The 15,406-nt window shown below is 32.8% G+C and overlaps 1 protein-coding gene across 4 annotated transcripts in view; it reads left to right on the forward strand.

The window, feature by feature from the left end:
* The window catches only part of RAP1GDS1 (Rap1 GTPase-GDP dissociation stimulator 1), a 150,286-nt gene that overhangs the window by 72,398 nt on the left and 62,482 nt on the right, over positions 1 to 15,406 (forward strand). For all 4 annotated transcript variants that reach the window (XM_020901657.2, XM_020901656.2, XM_020901658.2 and 1 more), the window contains exon 4: positions 254 to 379. In XM_020901657.2, the coding sequence (XP_020757316.1) occupies positions 254 to 379 (126 nt within the window). The remainder of the gene's footprint in view (positions 1 to 253; positions 380 to 15,406) is intronic.

The raw sequence follows: 15,406 nt of genomic DNA on the forward strand, positions 1-15,406 counted from the left end.
AGTTAATGAAAAATTGTTTTGGTTTATGGTAGAGGCTATCAGCAAAACAAACATGATCCCATTCATTTTTGTATACTTATTTCATGAAATATTTAGTAGGGTTGTAATAGTATTTTTGGACAGCGGTGTACTCTTCAAATAGCAAGCCATCTTAAACATTTTAATAAGTATTAAAATAAGTAAAATTTAAGGAAAGGTATTTATGTAATTGTGAATGTTTATATTTTTAATTAACCCTATCTCTTATTTTCAGAATTTATGCGAATTCCATGTGTGGATGCTGGATTGATTTCACCACTGGTGCAGCTGCTAAATAGCAAAGACCAGGAAGTGCTGCTTCAAACGGGCAGGGCTCTAGGAAACATATGTTATGATAGCCGTAAGTGTTGACATATCAGTGGTACACTTACAAACTTTTGTTTGAGTCATGATTTTTGTGATAATTCTGTTTTGAGTGTTAGCACTATCTCTTCTAGCCTAAGACGTTAACGTGGGGGCAGTATGACTTAGTTCTGCTTATGAAACTGAATTGATGGAAATTTGGGCCATAGTATTCTAAACTAAGACTTATCTGACATGAATTCTTTTTTTTGTGTGTGATTTCACAAATGATATTTTCAGAAGAAAGTAAGTAAATTTCTAAGTTTTGGAGCTTTTAATTTTAGGGAAAAAATATCTTTTCAGTTAGGCTTTATTGAACTACCATCTATGGATGATAATGCTTCTGAACACATTTTTTAGTTTCTAAGTCTATCCAAATACATTTTAATTCCTTGCAATTCAGTAAAGCCATTCATAAAAACCATTATCTTCTCAAGAGCTAGATTGGTTTATTGCATCTTGCATTGACTCCATTCCTATTTGTCATAATGTCATTGTCATCCTCAACACTTTATACAATATTAGTGTTCCTACTAGGCAAAGAGAAAGCAAGAACTTGGGTATGAGTATAGATATTGCAAAATTTTTACATTTTCTACCTTTTCTTCCCATATATGTGCAAATGAAATACAGAAAAAAAATCTTGAGTATAGTCAGTTTAATTAGACTTATCCTGATTTTTCCTTTGAGTTCTATTTTCTGAAACAAAAACACATTTTTAAACACTCACTTTTAGCATCTCCTAAGAATTTATTTAATTCAGTAAAGTCACAAACATATTCAATTATGATAAAAGAAAGATATAAAAAAAGATAGAAACCATAGTTTTCAGTTGTAACTTCTCTGTAGCAGTAGTGATAAGGCTAGCCTCATTTATTCTTTCCTTACTTTTTCTGAAATATCATGTTTTAGCTGAGGACACAGATATCTTTTATTATGAATTTTAATTGGAGAATCTGAGTCTCCAGTATTGTTTATAAATTGACCTTACTTTGCCTTCTTTCCAGTTCTTACTTATCTTAGGGTATTATCTTTTTTTACAGAATCTCAGTGCTTATGTTTATAACTTTATGCTTTCACATTTAGAGTTTTTATTAAACACCATAGTTTATAGTATTACCTTTCAAGAATGAATGTGTATTTTATATGATTAATTTTAATAATATGCATTTAATAGACCACTGCAGAATAATCGGTAAAGATTGATTGCAGCTATTTGGAGCACAATCATTACTCTTTTTATTCTTCTGTGTTTGTTACTAGAATTTAAGGCTATCAAGTATTCTTTAATGTTTGTTCAGTTTAGATAGTCTTGAATTATGCATTGCTTGAACATCAGAGGAACATCATCTCTTTTGAGTACTCTTGCTCTAGAGTTTCACTTAACATTGGCACAATGAAAGAAATACCCATAGTGATCTATTGTGTCATCTTGCTATGATTTTTATGGGCACGGTAATTTTACTTCCTCTGTACTCTAAAGAACCTTGAAGTTAGGATAATAAATGTCTAGTTAATAAGATTGTCATTTTTGATGAAACTGAAGTCCAATATAATACTGTTTGTCATATCCGTTTACTCTGTTCTTATGAGGTATACTGTCTATAAAGTCTGTGGCTATGCTTTAGGCTATGAAGTTAATTTTTTTGTTTCATTTATTTGTGAATATAACCACTTTATTTTCATTTAATTCAATGAAAATTACAGCTGAATAGAAATTTAAGCATAGTAAATACAGACTAATTTTTATAGATCTTCTTTATGGAAAATGAATTTAGTAGTTTTAAAATGAATAAATATAAAAATTTATTTCTTTACAGTTTATTACTGTAAATCATGTGGTAAAATGTGTTCACTGTACCATGCTATCATAAGCGTATAACTTCCATACTACTATATGCTTTCTTATCCTTTTATTTGAAATTAAATCTCTGTGAACTTATCAGTGATTCCTACAGAATAGTTGTAGGAAGAGTAGGCCCCTTTAATTATAAGAATGATAACAAAGTCTAGAAGTGTGATGCTATGTGGTTGACTTTTTAATTTAATTAAAATCCAATGACATTTTATGACAATTGGGAGTTTGAAAGAACTAAGAAATTACATTTATCTTTTTAAAAAGTATTGAATAATTTCTATTTTAATGAATGAATTAACCTTCTTCCCTCTTAATAATGTAATACTTCATTCCTAAAAGGAGAATAGACAACTATAAATGACAGCCATGTAAATAAAAGGAATCTTCTTCTTACAAATAACATGTGATTTAAAATTAAAATTTACATGTATGTTTTATCAGACTTACCCACAGGACTGGTCAGTTTATTCTTGTTTTACAAATGTATTCCAAATGAATAACCTTTTAATGTGGGTTTATTTAGAATTTTATTGGGCCTACAATACATAGTAAAGTCAATGTATGGATAAAGTAACATAGAGAATTCAGTATTAGAGATAAAAGCTTAAGCAATGTGTGCATATTTTATAGATTTTTATTTGATAGTTAAAACATAAGGCATTTTCTAGCATATTTCAGTTAAAAGTTTTCTCTTTTTTAAAGAACAGCTCTCACTGTAAAAAGAATTACACTTACCACAAAATTCATGGCCATCTTTTGAAAAAAGTAGGTCAGATTTTAGTTTTACCAGTTTTGACAGTGCCCATTTTAGGAGCTCTTCCTAATGGAAGGAAACTGTCTTATATAATCCTAACATCAGGTAATAGACTGATGTAACTGCTAAATGGGATGGAGTTTAGGCTTTGTTGCTGATGAACTTTTTGCATTCCAGTCTCTCTTGGATGTAGAGATGAAAGAGTCACTGAGTGGGAACATTTTTCATTTAAAATGCTTAGTCTTTTTCTTCTGCTTCTAGAGGAACTGCCAAGGCATTTATGGATTTCTCATTCCAAGTATACAAACAGACTTCTGATATAAGCAACATTAAATTCTTTTACCTGTAACTTTGCCAAAAGTACTCTTTTTATAAGAAGTTTAACACCTTTTAGATCAAAGAAGAGAAAAAAATTATATTTTAATTTGGAAAGAAGTCAGCAAAGGTTTGATGGGATACGCTAGGGGGTGTGATTTTAAATAACGAAAAGTAATCTTGAATCTCAGAAATTCATACCTTTGACTTACTTAATTACACGTTTCTCTCAAAATTGATATGGAAAAAAATGAGCTCTTTCTTTCTCCTTAACTGGCCATCTTTGTGGTATTTTTTGTGTATATAGCTTTGTATGTTTAAAATTGCTCATATACTTAAGTGGTCTTATAGTATTAAAGAGCTTCATGTTAAATTCCCACTCAGTGTTTATGATTTGCAGGGATAAATTAATGACTAGAGTCTCAGCTTTCTGTTTGTAGATTTTACTGCTTGAGGTCAGTAAATAACTGTTATTGGAAATACTGGTTAAAAAGTCATTTAGTAGAGGCTAAAAGAATATGATTGCATGAAATTAAATATTTGCGCCTTTTGTATACCAGAGAAAGAGTACGCACAATTCAAATTGTGTGTGCGTGCATGAGTACTGAGTCGTGTTCGACTCTTTGTGACCCTGTGGACTGTAACCCGCTAGGTTCCTCTGTCCATGGGATTTTCCAGGCAACAATCCTGGAGTGGGTTGCCATTTCCTACTCCAGAGGATCTTCCCAACCCAGGGATCGAACCTGCATCTCCTACATGTCTTGCATATAATAGATATTAAAATTGAATATACCTATTTATAGATATAAAATCAATGCTTGTAATTATATAATTAGTCCTATTATTAGAAATGTGCACACTTAAGAAGGTTGTATTATATGCTATCTTATTTGATGTAAAGAAACTTAAATTCTTGCTCACTGAACAAATAAATATACCAAACTGAGGTGGCAATCTGGAGAAGGAAATGGCAACCCATTCCAGTATTCTTGCTGGGAAATCGCATGGGCAGAGGAACCTGGCGGGCTACAGTCCATGAGGTTGCAAAGAGTTGGACTTGACTGAAGTGACTTAGCTGCAGCAGCGGAAGTGGTAATCAGGCTTGCTGAAGCCAGTATTTATGAAGTGGACTAAATATTGTTTATTTCAATGACTTCAAGAAGTGTAAAAAGGAAAGGGTGCCCAAGTATTCAATATATGTGTGGACCTATTTGTATGTTACTGATTCTAACTATGCTACACTATTTCTGTATAAGGAATAAAGAAAAAATCTGTTATTTTAACTGAAAATGCTGAAAAATAATTAGCAGTAACTCTATAATATTTCATAGTGTAAGTTGGTTAGATAAGAATAATACAAACATGCTTTGAAATTGTCTAAATAGTTGGGGTATATTTACAGCAGTTATATTCAACATGGAACTACTAATACTTAGGTCTTGCATTTAAAATAAATTTTTCTTTCAGAGATATAAATTAGGTTAAATATTTGTTTATTTTATTAACATGTTTGCAGGTCTATATATTTGTCCTTTTTTTTGGTATTCAGCTTAAGAGTAGAATTATCAAACAAGTTTAAAAATAAGACTTTTCAGCTTTTATCAATTAATGTTATATTTTTAATGAATTTATTATCAATGTGCATCATGTATTTAAGAAGAAATAACTGTAGGCAGTTGTTATTTTAAGAGACAGTAGTTATGGCTATTATCACATTAAAATCCTCCATTGTAAAGATGTCCTAAATATATAGTAGTTAGAGATTGATGTTGTTTTGTAATACTATCATAAGCTCTATAAAAGGTTCATGCCATTAAAGAGTTTTAAATATGGTGGAGAAAATAAAGTTCATAAAGGAATAAACTTGTGGACAATTATAGAGTACATACTAAATATGTGGTTTTTGATCAGAATGAAGATCAATGGATGAATGGAGTAGTAATTGAAGCCTTTTGTTAGAATTAGGCAAATAGTGCATTGTTTATAAAATACAGTTTAAGTTAATAAGATTATAAATAAGTAAAATTTTAATATGCTCTCTGGAAGGGAAATATTACAGATTAATCAGATTTCCAGATGTACCATTTACTAAGTTCGCATTTAATCTTTCTGAATTTTAGTTTCCTCATTGGAAAAGTTGGCTGTTGAATGGATCAAATGAGGTTTATATATAGATGTACAATATAAATTATGAACTGCTGTGCAAAGGGAATATGTAACATTTGCATACAGTCATTTGCCTTACTCAGTTTGGGCTGCTATAACAGAATACCATTGACTGAGTGTCTTAAACAACCAATGATTATTTCTCACAGTTTGGAGGCTGAGAAATCTACCCAGGATCACGGCAGCAGTAGATTCAGTATCTGGTGAGGACATTCCTGGTTTGCCCATGGAAAACTTTCCTTTTCACTGTATCTTCACAGAGAAAGGAGAGAGAGAGAAAGCAAGCTCTCCTGTCTCTTCATGCAGGCCTTACCTGCATGACCCAATTACCTCCTAATATCATCATTTCAGGGGTTAGAATATCAGCTACATGAATTTTAGGGGGACTCAAACATTCATTCAGTAACATTATTTCTAAAAAGTATGCTGTGACATATGTACACTAATGTACATAGGATATTTAAAATAAGGATATAAAGAACAGAAACTGCATAAAGACAGGCAAAGATAAATCTAGTAAGAATCAGGGATAATATGCTTACTATAAGGAGCACTAGTTTAATTTGAGCTTCTCATTTGCCAAGGTGAACAACTTGATATACTATACAATTTTTTAGCTGTCCTAAAGAGAAACTTTGTAGGTCTTCAAACAAAAAACTGTTGAGACAAATGCAAGAAGAGATTTATCATCAGGATATCATTAGCTCCCTAAATGATTCTGTACACATTCCTCTTAAAATATGCAGACAGCATCCTCAATAACAGTTCTATAAAAGTTGCTCAAATAGTTTCCGTGTGATTATTTCTTGGACCAAATCTTTAATAGAATCTAATAAATACTATGGGCTTCTTTAGCAAAGGTTTGGACAATATAGCTCAAATGTGTTGCTTTTTGGCAGTTGAACTTGATTCAAGCGTACAACTTAAAATTTTCAAGAAGTTTTGGCTTAAATATATTTCCTAGCTTATTTTAAACCAGATTACATTTCTGCTTTGGATTCACTGTACCTATTCAATTTCTGTGTTGTGTAATGTATCAAAGTTCTATTTTCTGAGACCAAAAAATACACTTAATGTGTGATTTTTAAGCCTGCTATCAATTTGATAAAATTTGATTTAAGTGATAGTTACTACTTAAGAATACCACATTAATGGTGGTTTCATGAATGTGGTAAAATTGCTTTAAACTGTATGTGTCTACACACAACACATATGCATATAAAAGCTGATGAAATCTAAATAAGGTCTGTAGATTGTCAGTTTCCTGGTTGGTTTATTGTGTTAGAGTTATGTAAATGTTATCGCGGAGCAAGCTGGATGGAGAGTACCTGAGACATGTCTACTAATTTTTTTTGTTAACTTTCTGTGAGCCTCTAATTATTTCAAAATTAAAACTTTAAAAAATACCACATTTCTAAGAGACACATATAATCTCTTCTTTGGGAAATAACCTTGTTTCTTTCAGCCCTCCTTGAGGGAATGGGAAGAAAAAATGTACATAATTATGAACTTAAATACATATACACAGACATGTAAAAATTTAAAGTATGACCTGCAACAATAATTGTGTTTTTACTAGTTTTGTGTAGTTAAAGTGGAAGGCAAAATTGCCTCTAATTTTTTCTCCCTCCAAATTTGACTTTGAGGGAAAAAATAAAAAATCGACAGCCCCAGAATAAAATTTAGGGGGAGACAATTCATACTTTGGGAGCCTTGATCAGAGCAGTTAATCAAGAGGTTCTGCCTTCTATGCAACCTCTAGCGATAGGTTAGATATTAGCATTCCTAAGTCTCAGGAGAATTTCTGTGTTGGACCACAAGCCTCAGGTGAGATTTCTGGTCAGGATCAGCCTGTAAGTAATTTATAATCTACCTTTGTTCTAGAAAAGCCAATGCAAATAATGTGAGGGGGAAAATGGTTTTGCTGATACTCATTTCTGTTTAATTGTTCAAGTGTGTCTCCTATGTTTAAAGAAGTTATAGTGCATTCAAGGTAATGAATCATGTATATCAATAAGTAAAAACAGGATCCAGTGATAATGCTATAAGAGGATACACAGTAGAGGTCTAGGAGGGAACTCATTTGTATTGGAGCTCTTCCAGTGGTGTTAATAGAGGAGGAAGCAGTTAATCTGCATAGTATTTGGACATGTGGAGAAAGGATTCAGATTTTTCAGGAGCACAGAAAAGCATTTTAAAAGGTAGATAATAGAGTAGAGAGATATATCTGGAACCCATATTCAAGAAGGGCTTGTACAGTGGGGAGCCATGCAAGTATTTGAACAAAAAAATTGTGTTCAAATTGATCCCATGAAAAATTAATTTGAAAAAGATGTTTAGGCAGTTGTTCTTAACAGGATGCATCTGAAACTTAGGGAACTTTTTCAAAATACGTCCTCTTGGCCACACCCTAGAATCAGTAAATCAGAATCTTTGAGACTATAATCTAACCTATTTTTTATATTCCTGCAAATATTCCTTAGATGATTCTCATGCACATTTGTACTTAAAAACCACTGAACAGTAGACGAGATGAAGAATAACCAGTTCGAAGGTTATTGTTCTTTTCAAGCTTAAAGTGTAAATCAAAGAGAGAATAGAAAGAGAAGGATGTGTGTGTATAAGAATACAAGAAAGTATCAGGCAAGAAGGAGTCCATGAGTCCCAAATTAAGATCTGAATAACACCAACAGAAGTAGATCTCAGCCAGGTGGATATGTTTTGAGATGGGTTGAATTTGCTGTTTTCACCTTCAGGTGACAGAGCTTTGAGATTCACTCACTTAAAAGTGATGGTTGACCCGTGGGAAGAGAAGAAATGTTTAAAAGTGAGCATGAGGCAAACAGCCCGAATTAGAGTGTAGAAGAAATGAAGGAGCTTGTGAGGAAGCACTGAAAGATTTGAGGAAAACAAATTTTGTGTCATGGGTTCCCAGGAGTCGAGTAGTAAGCTCTATCAAGCACTGCCAAGAAAAAAATCTAGCTGAATTTTGGTGATTTAATTAACAGACATTCATGTTTTAAAAAACATCTCTTAAGTTGAATCTTCCAGAGAAAGAAATAGAATTTCAAGGGCTATGGTGAGCAATGAGGAAATGAAACAAAGGTATTAAGTTCCTAGAAATTGAGAAAAGACAGTAATGATCTGTGGGAAGGGCAGCCTTGTGAGAGTAATTAAAGTAGTGGAAACAGGAACTTATTTGTTGGGCTAGGACCCAGTGTACAAGGACAGAGTAAATTTCCTAGAGTGAATATTGTTGGAGAAACATCATAGATAAATAAAGAAGAAATGAAATCTTTGGTGTTAGAATGGGAAAGGACTTTCTGCCTTAGAGAAAAAGGACCAGATAGGTGAAACTATTTTTAAAAAAATGTTTACAGTAGTACAGAGGGCAGTCGAAATGTCTTTCTGGCATGGCCTTCATCTTCCCAGTAAAGTTAGAAGTCAAAGCTCATTATTAAATAAAAGTTACTGGCAAGGTGATGGTAAGAAACTTTGGTGTGGAGGAAGAGTTGAGAGTTGGAACTGTGAGGAATATTTTAAATAGTCATAAGGATATGATTTTTAACTAAGCAAATGGTAGTGAAGGTTTACTTAGAAATCTTGATTTTGCATCCATTTATTGATGTGTGTTTTGCACTTAAAATGTGTGTAGGCTACGGAGCTGTCTTATACCGTAATGTGTGAACAGGAAAGAGCCACTAAAAATAGCTTGAAATTGGCATTTTCAATAAGGATTCTGTGGAACTCCTATGGAATCCTGTGGAATGCAGTTGTATTGGAAAAGGAAGAGAAGTCAGATGGCAGAGAGATCAAGAAACGATTATAGTAGGCCAGATGTGATGTGGTAAGCACAGGAGCAGAAAGAATGAAATTAAATCACAAAGTACAGTTGGGTTATCGTTAATTTGGTTGGTTCTTATAAAGTATCCACCAGGTGTAAGCAGTGTTAACTATTTATTTAATGACCCTTCAGTTCATGGGCTCCCCTGGTGGCTCAGCGGTAGAGAACCCACCTGCAGTGCAGGAGCTGTAGGGGACGTGGGTTTGATCCCTAGATCGGGAAGATCCCCTGGAAGAGGTCATGGCAGCCCACTCCAGTATTCTTCTCAGGGAAATCCCCTGGACAGAGGCGTCTGGCAGGTTCATAGGTTCACAGGGTTGCAAAAGAGGACATGACTGAAGAACTGAACACAGAGTTTATACTTTGAGGAACTGTGATTTTTACATTTTTGTGCTTGGTATTACATCCAAATACATTTTGTTTATTTAACAATCTATGAATTTTTACCTTAATCAAACTTACAGGGCAGAGAACATGTTAAATATTAAGCTGCTTTTTTCCAGTGCTTGATTGGTTTCTGAGTACTATGTTTTATAAAAAAAAAGTGAATGCCTTGTTGAAGCGAGAGAGTAGTAGTTTTCAGGTAGTTGTCATCAATTTTATAGATAGGCAGGTAAGTGGAGGCAACATGTGAGGGAGTCTTGCATGTGGCAAAAGTATTAAGTGATTTTTTTTTTTTTAGCTCAACAGGAAGTCATTTGTGGTTGCCAAATTTTTTTAAAAAGCATTTTATTTTTTGTCCCTTGGATACCAGATTCTCTCCTTGCCTCTAAGTCAAAACCTAAATGGCCTTTGGAATTTGCCTTTCCTGATTAACAAGTCTTGTCTTTTTTTTTTCCCAATTATTTTTATTAGTTGGAGGCTAATTACTTTACAGTATTGTAGTGGTTTTTGCCATACACTGACATGAATCAGCCATGGAGTTACATGTATTCCCCATCCCGATCCCCCCTCCCACCTCCCTCTCCACCCGATCCCTCTGGGTCTTCCCAGTGCACCAGCCCTGAGCACTTGTCTCATGCATCCAGCCTGGACTGGCGATCTGTTTCACCCTAGATAATATACATGTTTCGATGCTGTTCTCTCAGATCATCCCACCCTCGCCTTCTCCCACAGAGTCCAAAAGTCTGTTCTATAGATTAACAAGTCTTTAAAAGGGTAGGAGAATTCTAACTATGATGCAAAAGTGAGATTTCTGGTTTTTCTTGCTGTTTCGATCTGTTTCTTCCCTTACCTTTACTACTCTGATTTTACCGTTAAAGGCCAAGTCTGTGTATGGACACGTTAAATATAAAATTTCTAGTCTGCTTTTGCCACCATGTCAATATGTATTATCCTCTGCTCTTAACTGTTTTCTGTTTTTTCTACTTTTCTTCTTTGTAACCAAGCTAAAGTACTGAAAACTTTCTCTATTTTTAATGAGAGTTATCTTTGCTGCAAGTTGGGAGTATTTCCCTTGATTGGGAAGGAATAATAAAAGATAAGTACTTTTTAAAGGTGAACAATTCATATTCTTCTTGATGAGTGGAATAATGTACCTTTTGAGAAAATGTGCTGTTATCAATTCGCTTTAAATTCACACTAAATTTTAACTGCATTTACGTGTGCACACACAGAGTTGTATGTATATATAATCTAGTGTTTTTTAACTATGAAATAACTTGATACATAAGCCTCTCATTTAAAATAGTTGGAATAAAATTTAATTTTGATCTTGAGCAGTTAAACTAAAAAATTGGAGCAATAAATTATTTACCATGTTACCTGAATGCTGTTCAGAAGAGACTTAAGGTAAATTTATTAAATAATTGAGTTTAGTTAATAATTTTATTTATAATATATAGATATTCAGTCTTTTGCTGATAGTGTAGAAATAGAAAGCTATAATAAATAGAATACTTCAGTGATTTCTTTAGCAAATGCAATGTGATTTGCAGATGCTCTACTATTATCTAAAGGCTTTTTTAAAAAATTAGAGTTGTCAACAATTTTGACTGACATGAAAAATCTATTGGTCTGTAGAAATTAATACTGATATCAGTGGGCACACCAAAGCTGTCCATCAGATGTCTCACTGCTAATTTTAAGCTGCATCTGTGGAACTAGTGTTTTCCTTTCCTGACCATATGTTATAAATGTAAATATATAAATCTATTTGAAATTATCCTACATTAAATAAAGGCAATATTTAAATCTGAATATAGTACTCTGCCATAGAATTGCAAGCTTTATGTTTCCTTTTGATATATGGGTATTTAATGGTCATGATGTTTTTTCTTCATGACTTATTTTTGTAATTTCACTGATGTAATATTTATAGCTTTTGCTTTTATATCTAGTCTTTCATGCATTTTACCTGCACCTGGAGGGTGAATAATTGGTTTAATAATCAGCAAAGATGTTGATGAATTTAAAGTTTTCATTAGAATGCTTAAAACATATTTGACTGTGTATTGTGTCTAAGGTACATAATAGAAATTGCCTATTTTGACAAAATTATAGAGGAAAATATAAGCATCAGAAGTTAATTTTCTTACTTGGTAGATTCCATAAGTATCTTTTGACTTGATCTTGAAAAACAATGTAAGGGTGTCTATTTACCAGTATTCTGCTCCAGGAAAATAAAATATCACTAGGCAAAAAGTATATTTAAGAAGCATACAGAAAACCCTGTATAATTATGCATATCAGTATAGCCAATATGTCTGACTTAAAAATAATGATACAACTCATTAATTTACATCATGACTATCAACTTTTTGGGAGGTGTTGGGAATTGAAAAATAGGAGCATGAATTCCTTACCTTTGTGGATCTTGCAAAGGAGGAGATAGATAATAAACAAGTAAATATTACAAAAAGGAGGTATTTACAGTGATCATTGGTATCAAGAAAATAAGATGATATAATGGAGAGTATCTGGAGATGAAGTTCTCTTGTTATTTGAGCTGAAGTCTGAAAAATGAGAATAAACCATTTAAAGAGAAGGGGAAGAATGTTCCCTGGAGAAGTATAGCAATTACAAACCCGAGTGAGGAAAGAACTTGGTGTGGTCAAACCACGTGAAAGAGAGCAAGGTATATGAAATGTGGTGAATAGGGAGAGTGTTTGTTACTAAAGTGGAAGAAAAAAATAAGACCTAGATTACAGAGAGCTTTGTGGGCCATCCAAGAGTAATGAGAAACTATCCAAAGGAATCTCATACAGGTTTTAAAAACATCACTCTTGGAGCTGCATGAAAAGCGGGTTGAGAAGAATGGAAGAGTTAAGAAAGGGAGTGTGGCGACCAATTATAAGACTTGTAGTAGTCCAGGCAAGAGATAATGGTGACTTGGATTAGGGTTGTAGTGGTGAAGCTGAGAGGCATCAGACGAATTTGAGAAGTATTTAGAGTGGTGGATGAATCAGGAATAAGGGTAAGGGAGAAATCAAGAATGATGCTTAAATCTGGGGTTTGAGCAACTGGCCAGAGGGTAGGGCACTTTACTGGTAATGGAAAGAACAGAGTCTATTTTGTTATGTTTTTCTGAATTTTGTTATTGCTGCTTGTTTTTGTTTTGTTTTGTTGGTGGCAGTAATAAATCTAAGATTCTTAATAGAGATATGCAAGAGAAAATGGCAGTTGGACAGTTTCTGTATCTTTATATCCTTATACACTTTGAGGATAAACATACCAAAAGTTTAAACTCTCATGTTTAGCAAAATATTAAATGTTACGTGGATAGAATATATAGGTTGAAGGAACCATGATAAATTAGAAAATTTAAGCAAAGCTGCCTAGAATTTAGAATTTTTTTTTTTTAAATAGGACGGACTTTGGAAGTCATCTAATCCATCTCCTCTAAATTTTACAGATAAGGAAACTGAGGCCTCAGAGTTCACATGACTTTTTAGGATCAACGGATAAATGGGTGACAGTGTTGATCTAAAATTCATGTCTCTGGCTTATTTTATCAAAGTAATGTAATTGAAGGAATTACCACTTTCATAAATACCTAAATATTTCATCAAATACCTAAATACTTCATCAAATAGTTTTGTGCTTCAATATTAATAGTTCAGCCCTTAGAATTCCAGATATAGGAATTTGTTGTAAGAATTTTGCTAAAAGCTAATCTTAAACGAATATTTTGTTTAATCTAAGTCAAAGAACAGTAAATTTTACCGAATTTGAAAGAAGATAGAGCAGAACCAAGTGATAAAGGAAAAGCTTTTCGCGTTTTTCCAAATTTGAAAACTTAAAAAAGTATATGTGAATACAAGCATACTTTACCATGTTTGATCCTTTATTCTCATTTTCTCTAAATGTAGAATATTGTATGAAATACTGACATTTTATTCATTGGGAAATGAGGAACATTTTGATTTGACCAGGAATCTTAGTAAAAACTAAGGAAATCCAGCTAATAATCTGAGAGTTTTATTATTATCAGTAAACCAGCTTGACAAACATAGGTAAACCATTCAAGTTTTCATACAAATATGATTGCTTTCTACTATTTTCTCTGTATATATGGCATATAGAGAACTAAAATTAAAACTATACTGTCTTTATCAAATATACTGAATAAATTCTTCCTTTCCTGCAATGGAAAATAATAGAAAGGAATTTATACACATCTTACATATTTTTAATATTTAAACTTCAGTTTTATTCTGTTCTACTGATCAATACACTCTTAAATTTCTCTAAATTGTTGGCATAGCAAAGCGAACTTTTCTATTCAGTAGCTCTCTAACCTAAATTTTTTTCTCATATTGTGCTCTAAATGAAATAAATTGGAGTTTAAAGTAGCAAAACCATATTGATGTGTCAAATCAGAGACAAAAAATTTCCTGACTGACCTGAAAAATCTTAAACTAAGCTGTGATAACAAGAACGGGTTCTTTCCTTTGGACAACTTGTCATTTGAGTGAACACCGGGTGATGCTCTTTTTTTCCCTCTTTCTTCCACATAAGACAGTGTGGATCAGTTATGTACATATGTAGTTTGTATCAGCTAATCATTATTAGACCAGATCAGTATTATATAGTGTTTTATAATAAGAGATTGTAATGAAAGTATACCAAATTTCATAACAAAGCCACTAAGTAGATGAAAATCAGGCAAGTTTAAAAAAAATAATAACTTGATGTTAAAATTGATGAAAATACAAGTCACAGGGTGAAAATATTTAATGATTTCTGAGCATGGAATCAAGTGCATCATTCTTTCATTAAAATCTAGTTGCCTTTTTCCTCTTTACCATTCTAAATCATTATGTCATAATTTCTTAGCACTTCTTTCTAGAATATTATTTTTAATCAATCTTTTAGCCCTGAATTTTGTTGTCATTTTGTAATTTAGATGATTAATTATTATAAAGTTAATTAGATACATATTAAAGTTTAAATCAGTCGAATGAGGGTGAAGCTTTTCTTTAGTGGCCGAATTGATTTTGGAGCAGGAGAAGCCGGGTGCTTTTTCCTAAGTATGAAGCTAAGGTTTCACTTAAACTTGGTATGCATTTATTTAAGTACCTCTTATGCTCAAGAATACATGCATTGTCCTTTCTTTAATAATTTTCAATTCTTACTGTATTTGAGAACTTTTAAAAAATAAATTTTCCGTGGCACACCATAGTCTTTCAGTTGTAGTAGTGCTCAAAAGCCATATACTTTACACCTCATAAGATCCAGCCATTTCATTTCTAGATATTTAACCAAAAACTTACACACCAGCATTCAGTGCTGAATACTACTCAGCAATAAAGAAGAATAAATCACTTACATAGTTGAAATTATAAATCTCAGAGTCATTAGGCTGAGGCAAAGAAGCTAAACATAGAAGAGTTGTACTATATGAATGTATATATGCAAGCTAATCTAGAGTGACAGAACACTGGTTGTCTAGAGATAGAGGCAGAAGGGAAGGTGGCCTGCGAGAGGACATGACGAATGTTTTGGTGGTGATAGTTTTGTTATCTTGATTGTATTGGTAGTTTCTTGGGTGTGCTAAACTCTCAGAACTCATTAATTACACATTCTAAATCTATATGGTTTATTTGACATAAATTTTTCCACAGTACTTAATAAGGAAGGGAATCCA

The sequence above is a fragment of the Odocoileus virginianus genome, chromosome 21 (genome assembly GCF_023699985.2).
Source record: "Odocoileus virginianus isolate 20LAN1187 ecotype Illinois chromosome 21, Ovbor_1.2, whole genome shotgun sequence".
NCBI classification, from domain to species: domain Eukaryota; kingdom Metazoa; phylum Chordata; class Mammalia; order Artiodactyla; family Cervidae; genus Odocoileus; species Odocoileus virginianus.